General features: G+C 49.6%; 1 protein-coding gene across 4 annotated transcripts in view; it reads right to left on the bottom strand.

Moving 5' to 3' along the window:
• Positions 1-15,454, bottom strand: part of KAZN (kazrin, periplakin interacting protein) — an 879,961-nt gene that overhangs the window by 72,076 nt on the left and 792,431 nt on the right. For all 4 annotated transcript variants that reach the window (XM_073603357.1, XM_073603355.1, XM_073603353.1 and 1 more), the window contains exon 6: positions 13,460-13,596. In XM_073603357.1, coding sequence (XP_073459458.1) covers positions 13,460-13,596 — 137 coding nt within the window. The remainder of the gene's footprint in view (positions 1-13,459; positions 13,597-15,454) is intronic.

Raw genomic sequence — 15,454 nt, 5'->3', positions numbered from 1 at the left:
ATTAGAGTAGGAAAGGGTTAGAACATTTTCAGCTTTTTTTTGCTGTGTGTTCCTGATGGGGAAAGTCACCTGTTTTTTTTTTTGTCCTGTTGAGGCCTAAAAGCAGAAGAAAAAATTGAGGAATCCAAAAGGTCAGGTCTAAGTACATTGGGAGTTTAACCCCGTTGCATGGGGCTCCGGGGTTTAGCTGCAGGTGGAGGGCACAGGTGTCCCTTTTGGGCCCGCTGTGGGGCTTAGGACACCGATGTAAAGGTGGGGGCTGTGATGTAAAGAGGGGGCTTAGAACACTGATTTAAAAGAGGGGGCTTAGGACACTGATGTAAAAGGGACTATGATGTGAAAGGGGGGCTTAGGACGCTGATGTAAAAAGGGGACGCTTAGGACACTGATGTAAAAAGGGGAAGCTTAGGACGCTGACGTAAAAGGGGCTATGATGTGTAAAGGGGGCTATGATATGAAAGGGGGGCTGTGGACATTAATGTAAAGGCAGGGACTATGATGTAAAGGGGGGGACTGAGGACACTGATGTCAAGGAAGGGGGGGGGCTATGAGGTGAAAGGGGGACTTAGGCTGTTGATGTAAAGGGGGGACTGTCATGTGAAGGGCGGGCTTAGGACGGTGATGTAAAGGCAGTGACTGATGTAAAGGGGGGTTGTGATATGAAGGTGGGGCTGAGGACATAGATGTAATGGGGGGGGAGGGCATGACAATGGTAGCTAAGAGCTTACCCTACAGTACCCTTACCCATTTGAACCTTAACTTAAATTTACTATGATTTAGAATAAACACTCGACACCTAAGGTGGGTTAAATGGCCAACATGGCCTTTTATTAATAAAACAACTTTTGTTACAATACACACTGTAAGAACCCACCTAACTATACTATTTCACTAAACTGTATATATATAAAATATCTATCATTTTAAGATCCAAGGCGGTACCAATGTAACCATTACCCTCTTAATTTGTGTCAGAGGCACATCTAAACTGAGTTGCCACCCCAGCCGCTATATATGAAGACTCAGGGCCTAAACCCAGCTAACCTCAGCCACCCCAGGGTCCTTAATCTGCACGGTCACTAGCCAGTGAACCGTTCCCACTCGAGGATACCATACCTGATGGTTCCCCACCGTTTACCCAGAATGCACCACATTCTACCACCGCCAAGGATCCTAACATGCCACAGCGCACAGGTATGACTCCTTATACCTGAGCGCTCCGCCACACACGAAGAGCCCTGTGTACTCCATCCTCCAGGCCCAAAAACCACATGTCCGTCCCTACCGCGTTAAGGTGAACGCCATCGCCCCTAAGGTAACGCCATGTCTCGGACTCTAAATCCTGATGCCTAATTACCAGGCCCCCATTCCTGACAAAAAACCGCCCCACCTCCTTATTGACTTTAATCCGGGCCTTATTGATTCGGTCCACAGATCTGGCTTCTCTCCAAACCGTGCGAGCCACGATCTCGGACCAAACAAAAACAGTGCCCGGGAAGTCACAGCGAAGCCTGAGGAAATCGAACCGAATGTCTTTTATCAGTTCTCTAGAACGCCTGACGCCCAGATCATTCCCCCCAGCGTGAATTACCATAATATCCGGGGCCCTGTCCCAGCGTGCAAATCTATGCACCTCGGGAACCACTCTGTTCCACAACATGCCCCTTACTCCTATCCAGCGAACACTACCCTCTTCCCAGGGGAGACCTAACTGCCTGGCATCGGGTCTAACTTCAGCCCTCTTGGCCCCCCAGTAAACAAATGAATGCCCGAGGATCCAAACTAGGCATCTGCGACCTGAAAACAAATAGAGAAAAAACATTGCCCCACCAACCTGGACATATAAAATTAAAACAATAAGACCAACACATAGAAAAGAGTTAGCATGAGAGTCAACACAAACGTGACGACAAAGACCCCCTCTCTCATCTTCACATTAAATGAGGTCTAACATACAACCTGAAACGATTCGACTCCCACCTGCCGATGCGTTTTATCATCTCAGTTCCCAACCCCCATCTTGACGCCTCCGTGGCGGCTCCGATTCGGAAAGAGTGAGATCCGAACTGCCTGGGATCCAGGCCTGCCGCATTCAGACATTTACGAAAAACCGCAATGAACTGAAAACGCGATAAATACGAGCCATTCCTGTGCATCAAGAAAGGTCCCGCACTGGCAGGCCTGACTGCAATAAATTGTGACACCGCCGAAACCGGGCACAGCCCGGCCACCTTACCCCGAAACAACTCCAGTACTACCCCTCTTCCAGCTTGATCCGTTTTAGACTTACGAATCACTAAGCTTACTGACACTTCTGTTACAGTCACCTCGTCTCTGAAAAGTCCCCCCGCAACGTGTTTGGCAGGGCTGACCAATTCTCCTATGCGTAACGCCCCAAAAAAGGCCAACTGAAAAGCCGCCCGAAACAAGAGTTGCTCATACCCATCTCCACACACCCCCGGAATATGAGCCATAATCAACCACAAAGTGGTGAAGGAAACCGGGCGCCGCATATCTCTGGACTTGCTCCCCTTACGATATCCCTTCATAGCCTGTCTTATGATAAACGATTTCGTGACATCCTCGCCTCCCTGCAGTTTAAACCAAAAGGCCAAACCCGCTAATTTACGATCCACTGACAATACTGATGCCCCCTTCAAAAAGTTTTGAACAACGAAATACAGGACCAATGCTGACACGTCGTCTCGGGGCTCAAGCCCCCCTACCTCCTCCAGCAACGCATTCCATTCCCTCCACGCACCAGCGTATGCGCCCCATGTCGCCTCACTCAGGGATTTTCTGATCAATCCAGCGGCGACTCCAATGCGATCGTCCATAACCCTGGAGGACAGGGGGTACCATGCTGCTCCGCGTCCGGCGCCAATCTCCGAAACTCTTTCCACTGCGAACGAGACAAGGCATCCGCAATCCTATTAGAAACCCCCGGAATGTGCACCGCATAGACAAAAGCATTCAGGCGAAGGCATAACAATACCAAGTGCCGTAACAAGCGCACCACCGGAAGTGAGGAGGCCGACAGGGTGTTAATGGCAGAGACAACTCCCAAGTTGTCGCAATGGAAACGCACCTTTTTGTTCCGAAATGCCTCGCCCCAAATTTCCACCGCCATCACAATTGGAAACAATTCCAAAAGCGCTAAGTTACGCAACCACCCGGCCTCCCTCCAAGTATCAGGCCAACCACCGGCGCTCCACTTACCCTGTAAGAATGCTCCGTATCCACCGGACCCGGCCGCATCCGTAAACAATGCCATGTCCGCATTGCTCACGGGGCCCGACATCCACATTGACCTCCCATTGTAGGTTCCCAAAAACTCATCCCAAACCCTGAGATCAGCTTGGTGATCCCGGGTCAAACGAACAAAATGTCTGGGGTTACTTACCCCCGCCATGGCTAACGAAAGCTGGCGGCAGAATATCCTGCCTATTGGAATGATTCTGCAGGCAAAGTTTAATTTTCCCAAAAGGGACTGCAGCTCCCTGACCCGAACTTTGCGTCTGCCCCCCATGGCCCTGACTTCTTGCCGTAAAGCCGCAAGCTTTGCCTCCGGCAAACGGCATTCCATGGCTACTGAATCGATCGTGATCCCCAAGAAAACCAATTCTGTCGTGGGACCAACCGTTTTTTCCGGTGCTAAGGGAATGCCAAAACGATCCGCTACATGCTGTAACGTGCCCAGCAGTACCGCGCATGCGTTAGAACCCGCAGGGCCTATACACAAAAAATCATCCAAGTAATGGATGACGGAATTGAGCCCGGACACATCCCGCACTACCCATTCCACAAAGGAACTGAAGGTCTCAAACAGCGCGCACGAGATGGAGCACCCCATTGGTAGACAACGATCGACAAAATACGACCCTTGCCACCTGCAACCCAGGAGGTGCATGCTATCCGGATGGACCGGAAGTAGACGAAAAGCCGACTCCACGTCAACTTTCGCCAACAAAGTTCCCTGTCCATACCTGCGTACCCATACTACTGCGGCATCGAACGATGTGTAGGTGACCGCACAGGCCTGCGGATCAATACCATCGTTTACAGACGCCCCTTTGGGATGCGAAAGGTGGTGAATTAAACGGAACTTCCCAGGTTCCTTTTTGGGCACCACACCCAGGGGAGACACAATTAAGCCCTCAATGGGCGGGGAAGAAAATGGACCGCCCATCCTACCCAAAGAAACTTCCTTCTGCAGTTTCTCCGTTACAACCCCCGGGAAAAGCCGAGCAGACTGCAGATTCTCGGAGATCGGCGGAACCGTAGTCAAAGAGCACGGGATTCTGAAACCCACCGAGAATCCCTCCCACAGGAGTCTAGCCGACTCCTGGTCCGGGTACCTATTTAGGAAAGGCAACATCCTTCCCGCCCTCACTGGAGTCTTCCCTTTTCCCAGATCCATCCCCGGCCTTGTTTTTTCCAGCCTTGAAACACCTACTGAAGGAATGACTGCCCCCGCATCCTGAGCATTCATGCTTGAAGCGACAGGACCCTCCAAATCGGCACGAGCTGTCATTGAACTGCCAGCAAACCCCCTTTTTCTTAACGACCGACGAGCCTGAGGTGGAAGCACCGCCAGCCCCTCCTGGAAAAAACTGACCCCCGCTCCTAGCCGGGGTCATCAGCTTCATCCAAAGCCCTATGTCCTTGTGATCCCATCGAATAGCTGGCCTGACCGCCTTCCGCTGACGAAACTGTTCATCGTAGCGTAACCATGCCATGCCGCCATAGACCCTATATGCCTCCCCAATTGCGTCCAAATAGCAAAACAAAGCCGAGCAGCTCGCCGGCTCCCTTTCGCCAACAACGCTAGCTAAGATTGCGAACGCCTGCAACCAATTATTGAACGTGCGAGGAATAAGGCGATACCGCCATTTCTCCTCGTCCTCTTTCTTACTCTCATCAGGTTTTACGCGGTCTAAGTTAAATTTTTCAAGAGGGAGCAGGGAAAATATTTCCACGTACTCCCCTTTCCAAATACGGTCCCTCACTTCCTGTTTCAGGTGCGCACCCAAAGGACCTTCAAAGCACACGTACACCTCGCATTTCGCCGCATCCGCCAATCTTACCTTATCCACCTCCTTGTCACTTTTGTCCGGCGGCTTTTCCCCCCGAGGTCTCTCCACTTGGTCCCTGCGGCACATCCGACGCTATTACCACAGCCGGAGGAGCGGAGGAGACTTCCGGTGGTGGCACCTGTCTCCCTGAACTGTCCCCCACCACAGCCGCCCCCCCAGGCGCCCCCCCACTGCCCAGCTTTTGCAGTAACTCTCTCAACCCCAGCAATACCTCCCTCGTGAGCCCCTCTGACCCCATACTCCCAGGAGCCCCCCCTACCTGACCTTGGGCCCCCACACCTGACCACACAGAGGGAGAAAATAAAGGAAGCAAAACAGGAGTGCACTCACCAGGCTGCATGGGGCCGTGGACCCCCCCAGCCGCCGGTCCGACTTCCGCCACGGCGTCACCGACATCCTCTTCCACTTCTCCCTCCTCCATGCTACTGGCATCTTCTCTCTGCTGCTCTGCTGGCGTCACGGGAACCGAAAGCCGCCTGTGATCCGGCCGTCCTCTCCCTCCCTCAGCCGCCGCCGTTCCTCTTGACACGGACAGGCTCGCCGGCCTGCGCCACTCCGAGCGTCCGACCGCTCTGACGTCATCACCCTGCGCCCCGGCCTTACCCGGGCTCGCAGGCGCCACCTGTGGCCTGGAGGTGCGCGCTGTCGCATCTCTTCCTCGGGCAGACGTGCCCCTCTCGCAGCGCCGCTCCTCCCTTCGGCTGACAAAGCCACCGGCCGCCTCCCGATCGTTGCCGAGGCCCGCTCCAACTTCTCTTCCCCGACGGGCTGGCGTGTCGACCGGAACATCGCCATCCACACCAGCCGCACATTCCGGAATCCGGTCGGAGGAGGATGGGTGAGTCGCCATCTGGCTTGTGGGTCCCATCCCCCTCAGGCTCCGCCTAGGATGGGGATTCCTCCCAGGCTCTGCCCTGGCCAACACAGGCAATCGTTTGGCAGGGGGGCCTGAAGGTTCCGCTGAGCCTGAGGAGTCCTGTCAGGGGTGAACCGCTCAGGAGGCTTAGACCTCCTAGCGCGCTGTGTGGCAGGTCCTGCTTGTGAAGGACCCTGCTGGACTCCTTGCAATGACTCGGTCACTTGTCTCTGTATCCACTCAGCTCCATGTATCCCAGCAGCAGCCCTTAGCTGGGATAAAAGTTGCTCAAGTTCGCTCATCATGTAAAGTAGCACTCCACTGTAAAGATGATGTTCTCAACAGGTTCCACTAGAACTGTTACAGCCCCACCCCATTTACATTAATTTATTAACTATTAGCACCCCCCCCTTTGCACCAAATTCCGGCCAATAATGACCACTTAATTACAGCCATATGCCACACCTTATATGACCACACCTTTATGACCACACCTTTAACCCTGACCTTGCTGGTTTGCCTTATCACCCTGTCATGTCTCCCCTGCGCTGACTGCGTCCCTTCTCAGCTGCGGGCTTCTCTTGATGTGAAGATGGGAATGAGAACACTGATGTAAAGAGGGGGCTATGATGCAAAACATAGGCTGAAGACACTGATATACGGGGAGGACTGTGATGTGTTACAGCACAAACATGAGATTGGGACCTCTGCCGGAGGAAAATTTTACTGACTGGACCTCAAGTGAATTTTTATTCAAGACCCAGTTGTAGAAGTTATGAATTATCCCAAAAATAAAATCTGTATCCACCCCGCACACAAACCTCTCGCCTCCATTCTTCCAGGGTGCAAGGCCAGATGTGATGCTGAAAGAAACTCAGCAGGAAGGCCAGCCTTCCCTCCATGTAAGATATAGCTCTTTCACTGCAAACAGCAATCACTCACACATATTTCGAGGGAAGTAGGTCCTCTTTGTAAAGGCTGATTTCACTGAAAATAGAATTTAATGTGGTCCCCTATTCTGGCTAGCAGAACTGAGTGCTGGGGTAGCTGTAGAAGGAGTACACACTGGAACAGATGAATTGGACATGTCGTATACAGTAGTGCAGGAGTTTTCGCATTGTGTATATTTAGTTTCCATGCAGACTGCAGTATGGCGATATTTGAGTGGTGTAATATTTGTCTTGGTTGTGTACATTTCATTTCCTTGAAGCCTAAACTACAGCTATACACAACTGTTCTGTCACCTACGCCCTTGACGTACTTCCTCTTTCCAAAACATGGATGACAGTGTCATCACCTTCACATAGTGACCAACATCTGGAGCTTACAGGGATTCTGGCAGGAAAAAAGAAAACAGACTAGGAACAATGAGTTCTAAGCTGGAGGTAAGCAACGTCAACAGACCCAAGAGTTATAGAACTGCAAGTCACAGCAAAGCAGGCCAGACAGCGACAAGCATGGCTACCAGGGCAAACTGGGACTGTAGTCCTTCAATGGCTGGGGACAATGGCTTGTTCAACCTTATTCTACATAGCACAGGAGAGCTCCTGTATTATACTAGAAGTAAACCCTAAATAAATGACAATAAAGCTGGCCATAGCTGGATCATAATTTGGCTGGTTCAGCAGGGACCATTCGAATTTCAACCCGTGTGTGGTCATCTCCGTTCAACAGAAGTGGAATGGGAATGTTGGAAAAGTGAAGCCGCAGATCAGTCTCTATAAGAAGCACTCGTGACAGGGTGTAAATGCAGGAGAACAAATAAACTGGCCATAGTTTTTTTTTTTCGCATTCGGTCTGCTGGATGAAAAAAAAAAGCACATTCCTCCATCTACACAAGCGAGGTTTGGATGTAGGCCACTGGCACACTGTATTTTGACAGCAGGGACTCCCCACTTTCAGGATACACTGATCAGCAGCTGCAATCAACGGAGAAAAATTTTACAACAAGCCCAGTTAACGTCTGTAGAACAGGCATAGCCACACATGGATTGAAATTTGGCCAGACCCCGCTGAACTGACCAAATTTCAAGTCATCTAGAGTCAGTGTGACCTATTTAGTTAATTAAAGAGCAGCTTCAAGCGCCCATCCAACCTGCTCCAGTTTTCTATTAGTCTCAGGTACCAGCATCTGAAGTACCCATCCTAGCTTACTATGCAAAGTGTGACTCGAGATGCTGCATTTTCCCCCACCCACAGTGCCAAAAGACATCATTCTGTGTACATCGGGAGTTGTGCAACTGGTGCTGTTCTGACCACATGCGTTACCATGTCTGCAATTTTATCATGAACTGCAAGTTAGAACAAAGAGCAAATGTGAAATTCTGAGTGAAACCGGGCAAATCTGCCACAGAGATGTTTGACATGATTCGGCAAGTTTAAGGCGATGTGGCACGTGTGCTTCAAGAGCGGAAGAACATCCCTGGAAAACGAGAAGAGATCAGAAAGACCTTCAACAAGCTCAACCCCTGAAAACGTCAAAACCATTCGGCAACTTGTGCATGATGATCGTCGGAGAACAATCCACAACATTGCTGCCATTGTTGGAGTGTCATACGGTACAGCAGTGGCGGTTGGTGCTCAAAATTTTTTGGGGGCGCAAACAAACGGAAAAATACTCACTTTGCCAGTCATATGCCGCCACTTGTGCCCGTCATATGCCGCCACTTGTGCCCGTCATATGCCGCCACTTGTGCCCGTCATATGCCGCCACTTGTGCCCGTCATATGCCGCCACTTGTGCCCGTCATATGCCGCCACTTGTGCCCGTCATATGCCGCCACTGTGACCTCCTCCTGCCATCTTCCCCCATCTTAGTGGCGGGTCAGGCAGCAGCGAGCTCTGGGACGGCTCCTGTGTCCTCCATGCTTCCCCCTCCTCTCTTCTTCAGTCCGCTAGGTAATATGTGCCTTCAGCCAATCAGGTGACTGGTATTAGACCCGCGCTACCTGATAGGCGGTTCAGTGTTAGAAAAGCAAATATTAATCTGCTTTGCTAACACATCTGGGTGGACTGCGAGCGCAATGCTCTGCACCACGAGTCCACCCTATATTGAAGCCTATTAGAGCCTATGGCTCTAATCAGGTGCTTAAAAAAAACACACCCCCACTGTTGGAATTTAGGCGCCCGGCATCCGAAAAGGGGCCGAACGCCTGAATAGGGGGTGGCAGTGCTGGCCATGGATAGATTCATGTTATACATGAATCTATCCATTAGTCATAGAGGGGGTGGCTGGAGAGAGCGGGCGGCGCCCATGAGCCCTAATTGGATGGGCCGCCACTGCCACCTATAGGTACAAACTATGCATGGGACGTTACTTCCTCTTAAAGTACTTTCTTGAAACCAAAGCTAGTCTTGAAACTCTTTGATACCACCCCGTAAAGCCAGCATTAAACAGGCAGGGACCACCCTAATAGGAAGTGCCTGAACAAGGAGCTGGCAGGATCACCAGGCATTATTATATCGAAAGCTACAGTAAAATACTGAAATATATTTTTGAAATTATATGAACATGTTAAAGCTTATGTAACAGGGATATGCAATTAGCGGACCTCCAGCTGTTGCAAAACTACAAGTCCCATCATCCCTCTGCCTCTGGGTGTCATGCTTGTGGCTGTCAGAGTCTTGCTATGTCTCATGGGACTTGTAGTTCTGCAACAGCTGGAGGTCCGCTAATTGCATATCCCTGTTATATAAGATTAGTAATTGGGTTTACACACACTTTAATGATTGTTGTATTAATAAAATGATCTAGGCAAGATGGGCTGTGTAGATCCCAAAGACGATTGCACTGTGAGCGACCCAAGCCTGCTCTACAAATAAACAATGGATTTTGCACAAAATAAGAAATGCCATTTTCTACCCATTGCACCAACTCCGATTCTTTCTTCCATTCTCCAGTGGGTACTTTTTATATTACATGCATGTATCAGTCCATGTTGCAGCACAGCAACCAATCAGATTATACCTTTGCAGTAAAAGGAGGAACCTGGCTGGTTGCTGTGGGGTAATAGAACCGGAGATCTTTCTTGCCTCGGGCATTTTTGATAAATGAGCGAAAAACACTGCTGAGATGAGAAGAATTGGAGGAATGTGCACGAACCTCTTGGTGTGAATGCAGTCTGCGCACATCTTGTACAGGAATACACTGAACAATGCATCCGCTGCTCTCTGTACGCCTCTTTGATTAGATCTGAATAGAGAGGGCTAATGTGGAAATCGGAGTGAAGGAATCTGGAACAATGCTACCTTTATGTAAACACTAAAGTGAACTCGGGCTTCCGATGAGTAGGCAGCATGAAAAGATTAGCTTGAATTCAGGGCACATTGCAGGGGCTGGAATATCATTCAGGTGCTAAGCCGAAAGCACACTGGGCCCCATAAAAGCAGTTATATATAATGCATTATTGGTGCAGATGTTTTCATTGGAGATATAATGGACAATCCACACCATTCGAAAAGGGGGACATGTCAGGTGCGTTTCGCTTTGGTCTCATTGTTCTATGAATGGAGGCAGAAAAATATGTGAGTGTGGTTCAAATATCTTGTTGTCTCTCCCAGAAAGTCAATAAAGATGTTTAGCTTAAAAACTGAGGTTCACGAATTTCTCAATATGCCATTCAGTTATGAACTTTTTGCAGGGTGAAGTGATAGGTGCACTGATCTGCTGCCCGTCCCAGCAGCCCAAGCAAGCCACTTTCTTTATGCCAACAATCAGTGGCGTCGCTAGGGGGTGGCTTTTGGGGCTATAGCCCCGAGTCTCTGCAGGGGTCCCCAAGGGGAGGGGAGGCTCTCTGGGGACCCTTATGTACGTGGGGGGGTGCTCTCTGGGGACCCTGATTTAAGGGGAGGCTCTCTGGGGACCCTGATTTAAGGGGAGGCTCTCTGGGGACCCTGATTTAAGGGGAGGCTCTCTGGGGACCCTGATTTAAGGGGAGGCTCTCTGGGGACCCTGATTTAAGGGGAGGCTCTCTGGAGACCCTGATTTAAGGGGAGGCTCTCTGGAGACCCTGATTTAAGGGGAGGCTCTCTGGGGACCCTGATTTAAGGGGAGGCTCTCTGGGGACCCTGATTTAAGGGGAGGCTCTCTGGGGACCCTGATTTAAGGGGAGGCTCTCTGGGGACCCTGATTTAAGGGGAGGCTCTCTGGGGACCCTGATTTAAGGGGAAGGCTCTCTGGGGACCCTGATTTAAGGGGAAGGCTCTCTGGGGACCCTGATTTAAGGGGAAGGCTCTCTGGGGATCCTGATTTAAGGGGAAGGCTCTCTGAGGACCCTAATGTAAGGGGGCTCTCTGGGAACCCTGATTTAAGTGGACACACACACACACACACATATATTATATGTGTGTATGCCTGCCCAAGTGTATGACTTTCTTTACTACGCTGCTATGGGCTCTAGCCCCAGATCGTTTGTAGACCTAGCAGCGCCCCTGCCAACAATGAAAGGTGTATCCAGCACTTTTGTGTATTGGGAGCATCCCTTTCATCCCACATGATATCGATAGTGCTTGGTGATTGGCCACGTTGGCAGCCACTGCTGTCACATGGGCGCAAGGTGAGAGCCCTAAGACCCAATGTAGAGCTTAAAGGGGAACTTTTATTTAAAAAAAAAAAAAAGGCAAGCAGGCAGGATTTTTATTGCAGAGGAAGACACAGCTTAATGTGCAATTTCAGCATCTGCATGCACGGAAGTGATGTAATCATGGGCCGGCCAATCGAAACATCTGAGGTGGCACGGCTGCCAAGTGGTTAGGACTTCCGCCTGGCAGCACTAGGGTTGTCGGTTTGAATTCCAACCATGACACTAACCGCCTGGAGTTTGCATGTTCTCCCTGTTCCTGTGTGGGTTTCCTTTCCTCTGGGTACTCTGGTTTCCTCCCACACTCCAAGGACATGCTGGTAGGTTAATCGGCTCCTGTATAAACTGGCCCTAGTATGTGTATATTTAAATGTGAGTTAGGGACCTTAGATTGTAAGTTCCTTAAGGGCAGGGACTAATGTGAATGTGTAAATTGACAGCGCTATACAAGAACCTGTAATAAATAGATGAGGAACCAGGAATAAGAGCGGCTGAAGAAGTCAGCAGCCAGCAAGGGAGTTCCGGGACCCAACATCACTGAAATGAAGGCAAGTTCTGTTTTAAGCTGGCCATAGATTGAATGAATTTTGGCAGGTCCCTGATGAACCGACTTAAATTTTCTCAAAGGGCAGCTCCTGGCCACACTCTGTTTTGTCAAAGAACTCTGCTGGAAATTTTTCAGCCAATGGAGCTGTGGCGGCTGGTGATTAATATTTTTTTTTGGCGGGGGGGGAGCGGAGAGGTGGGGGCAGCGTACAAACCCCCCCTCGCCGGGTTGGCCAGGAAGGCGGCAATATGTGGCCTTACCTTTCAATGGAAGCAGGGACCGGCCGAGATTCTAACCATGTATGGGCAGGCCGATTTTACCCAGGTCGATCCACTGATCGACTTGGGTACAACCAGCATGTCAAATTTTTGCATGCGATTATTGCCAGCACCTCCCCGGCAGGAGAATACAATAGCTCAGCGGGAGGCATTTCCCCATCAACACTGACTGTGTTGATGGGGGAATCAAGCGATCATCTATGGCTGGCAGAATTCAATGGCCCAGCAGGGCGATTCGTCCATCCATGTCGTTTAGCAATGGATGGAGGAATCTGTTAGAACAAACATAAGATGTCTAGAAGTGTATGGCCAGCTTTATGCAAAGCTTCTGCCCTTTGCTCTCAGCAGCCAAATGTAGCGGTGGTGAGAAGAAGAAAAGCTGAGTATGCAACACCAGTAAAGGCGCTGATTTAGTTGCTGATTCAGTTTCTTTATCCTCCATGGCAAATGAAGGGACAAGGCCCCGAAATGCGTTCCTAGCACAGAGGTGTATGAAGGAGAGCAGAAGGAACTTGCAGAGGCCCGAGGATGTGAAGAGGCAGCCATTGATTTGGTGGGCAGAGACGCTGTAATCACATGGTCCTGGGCATTATCATTACTTGCTTGTGGATGGTCACAAGCAGCAGGAGGAAACTACCAGCTCTTCATGTATTTTATATGGGTGCGTTATTACTTATCTTTTAGTCCCTGTTCACACCGATGCGACTTATCATGCGATTTGACAGATCAAAGTCAAATGACAAAGTTGCACCCTATTTCTGGCTATGGAACCGTTCAAATCGGTGCTGCACCGACTTTGAAAAGTTTCCTGCACTATTTTTGGCGATTTAATGTGTGACTTGCATGGACACGTGTGCATGAAATCGCACTGACCGGCATCTGCAAAATCGCGCTGAAGTAGGACGATTTCAATGCCACGTTCGGTGTGAACCGGGACTTAATGATTCATTACACATTTTACACTATGCCAGTGCTCTCTGCATTCTCTACTCTCTTCTGTTGCCCTGCAAAGCACAGGTTCACTTTATCATCATAATCCTGATGGTGTCAGACGACCCTATTAAAAAAAAAAAATCCCCATAGTTAGACGTTTTACATTCTCACCTTTCTATGCTGCTCATAATTTCGAATAAAGTCACGTAGTTGCTCCTCCCGGCTTTCTAGGGTGGAATATAGCTGCTCCATTTGGCTCACCAGGTCGGCCTTTTCCGACTTTAATCTCCTGCGATCTGCCTTCATGGCTGGAAAACAGGACGGAGAAATGGCTATAAATATTTAATACACGATGCAAAAACACAGTCATGCCGCAACTGCAAAAACCTGTTGAGAAGGTTTCACAGGCCTCCGGTATTATAATGTGAAAAAAAGGATGCTGTGACCATCTGACATCAGCTCTTATTTTTAGAGCATTCAAAATGGAATTGAATTGCGATGAGCGCCAATGGGTTTTTTCCCTTTTTATATACACTTTTTTCACCCTACGAAAAGAACAAACTTTAGTCTTATATATTTAAAGGAATTATCCAATATCCCAGTCTAATTATTAGTTTTAGATGCAATGTTGGGAAGGGAAAGGTAAGAGAACCATAAATATATCATACAATCAGAATGACTGTGACAAATTGTAATTTGACTGTGTGAGGGCACAGAACGACGGCCGCTACAACCGGCACAGAGCGACGACCCCTACAACCGGCACAGAGCGACGACCCCTACAACCGGCACAGAGCGACGACCCCTACAACCGGCACAGAGCGACGACCCCTACAACCGGCACAGAGCGACGACCCCTACAACCGGCACAGAGCGACGACCCCTACAACCGGCACAGAGCGACGACCCCTACAACCGGCACAGAGCGACGACCCCTACAACCGGCACAGAGCGACGACCCCTACAACCGGCACAGAGCGACGACCCCTACAACCGGCACAGAGCGACGACCCCTACAACCGGCACAGAGCGACGACCGCTACAACAGGCACAGAGCGACGACCCCTACAACCGGCACAGAGCGACGACCCCTACAACCGGCACAGAGCGACGACCCCTACAACCGGCACAGAGCGACGACCGCTACAACAGGCACAGAGCGACGACCGCCACAGAGCGGCGACGACTACAACCGGCACAGAGCGGCGACGACTACAACCGGCACAGCGTGACTACAACCGGCACAGCGTGACTACAACCGGCACAGCGTGACTACAACCAGCACTGAAAACTTTTATTCTCTTTTTCTGCGCATGTTCTCCTATGGAAAATTCATCCTTCACATACTATCCTTCACAAACAACTTAATTGCATGGCCCCATATCCTCTCTTGAGACTAGGATCACAAATACCTTAAGGTGATGCTACCATAGGTAAAATCGTAAATGTATATATACCCAAGTGCTGTGCTAATAAAGAGTATAGTGAAATAAACCGTGTAAATTTTAAAAAAATATTATCTACTGGTTCCGCTGGTGAGTCAGGGAAATCAATAATCTAACATCTGCTATACGACTGAATCATGCAAACAATAAAAAGACCAATAACATAAGTAACAAATATAAAGTGCAACCCAAAATGCATCTTAAAATTGAGTGTCCAAAACGTCTATAAAACGTCACAGTATCACATATGTGACTCCAAAAATAGTGGTCCCAGTAAAAGTTCATGCATTCCACTCTTGTGTCATATAGGTCTAGAGATCCACCACCAATAGAAGGGTAAATGCGCCTACTGGAGATCGACTCTCTGCCTAATAGGCCATTAAGTCCACAAACGAGCCAGTGTGATTATACATCCCTAAGAAAATCTTGCATCCACCAAGGCATAGGGCAGGTTACACACTTACATGGAAATCGATAAAGAAAAGCTCTATGTGCAGTTCATTCTCCCATTCCATGAACTCATGCAAAAATACATTGAATGTCCACACATAGCATAAATTCATGACATATAATTTCTTTAAAAAGGTTAAAAATGCTTACACACATGTAGAACAGTGCTGTAAATAGGAAGATGAGCACCAAACACAATGATCTGGATAGGGGCTCCACCCGACACGTTTTGTCAGAATTGACATCATCTGGGGTGAGAGACCCTTCTGGG

The sequence above is a fragment of the Aquarana catesbeiana genome, linkage group LG10 (assembly GCF_042186555.1).
Source record: "Aquarana catesbeiana isolate 2022-GZ linkage group LG10, ASM4218655v1, whole genome shotgun sequence".
NCBI classification, from domain to species: domain Eukaryota; kingdom Metazoa; phylum Chordata; class Amphibia; order Anura; family Ranidae; genus Aquarana; species Aquarana catesbeiana.
The sequence above is the reverse complement of the archived record's forward strand: the minus strand, read 5'-3'. Positions and strand labels throughout refer to the sequence as shown.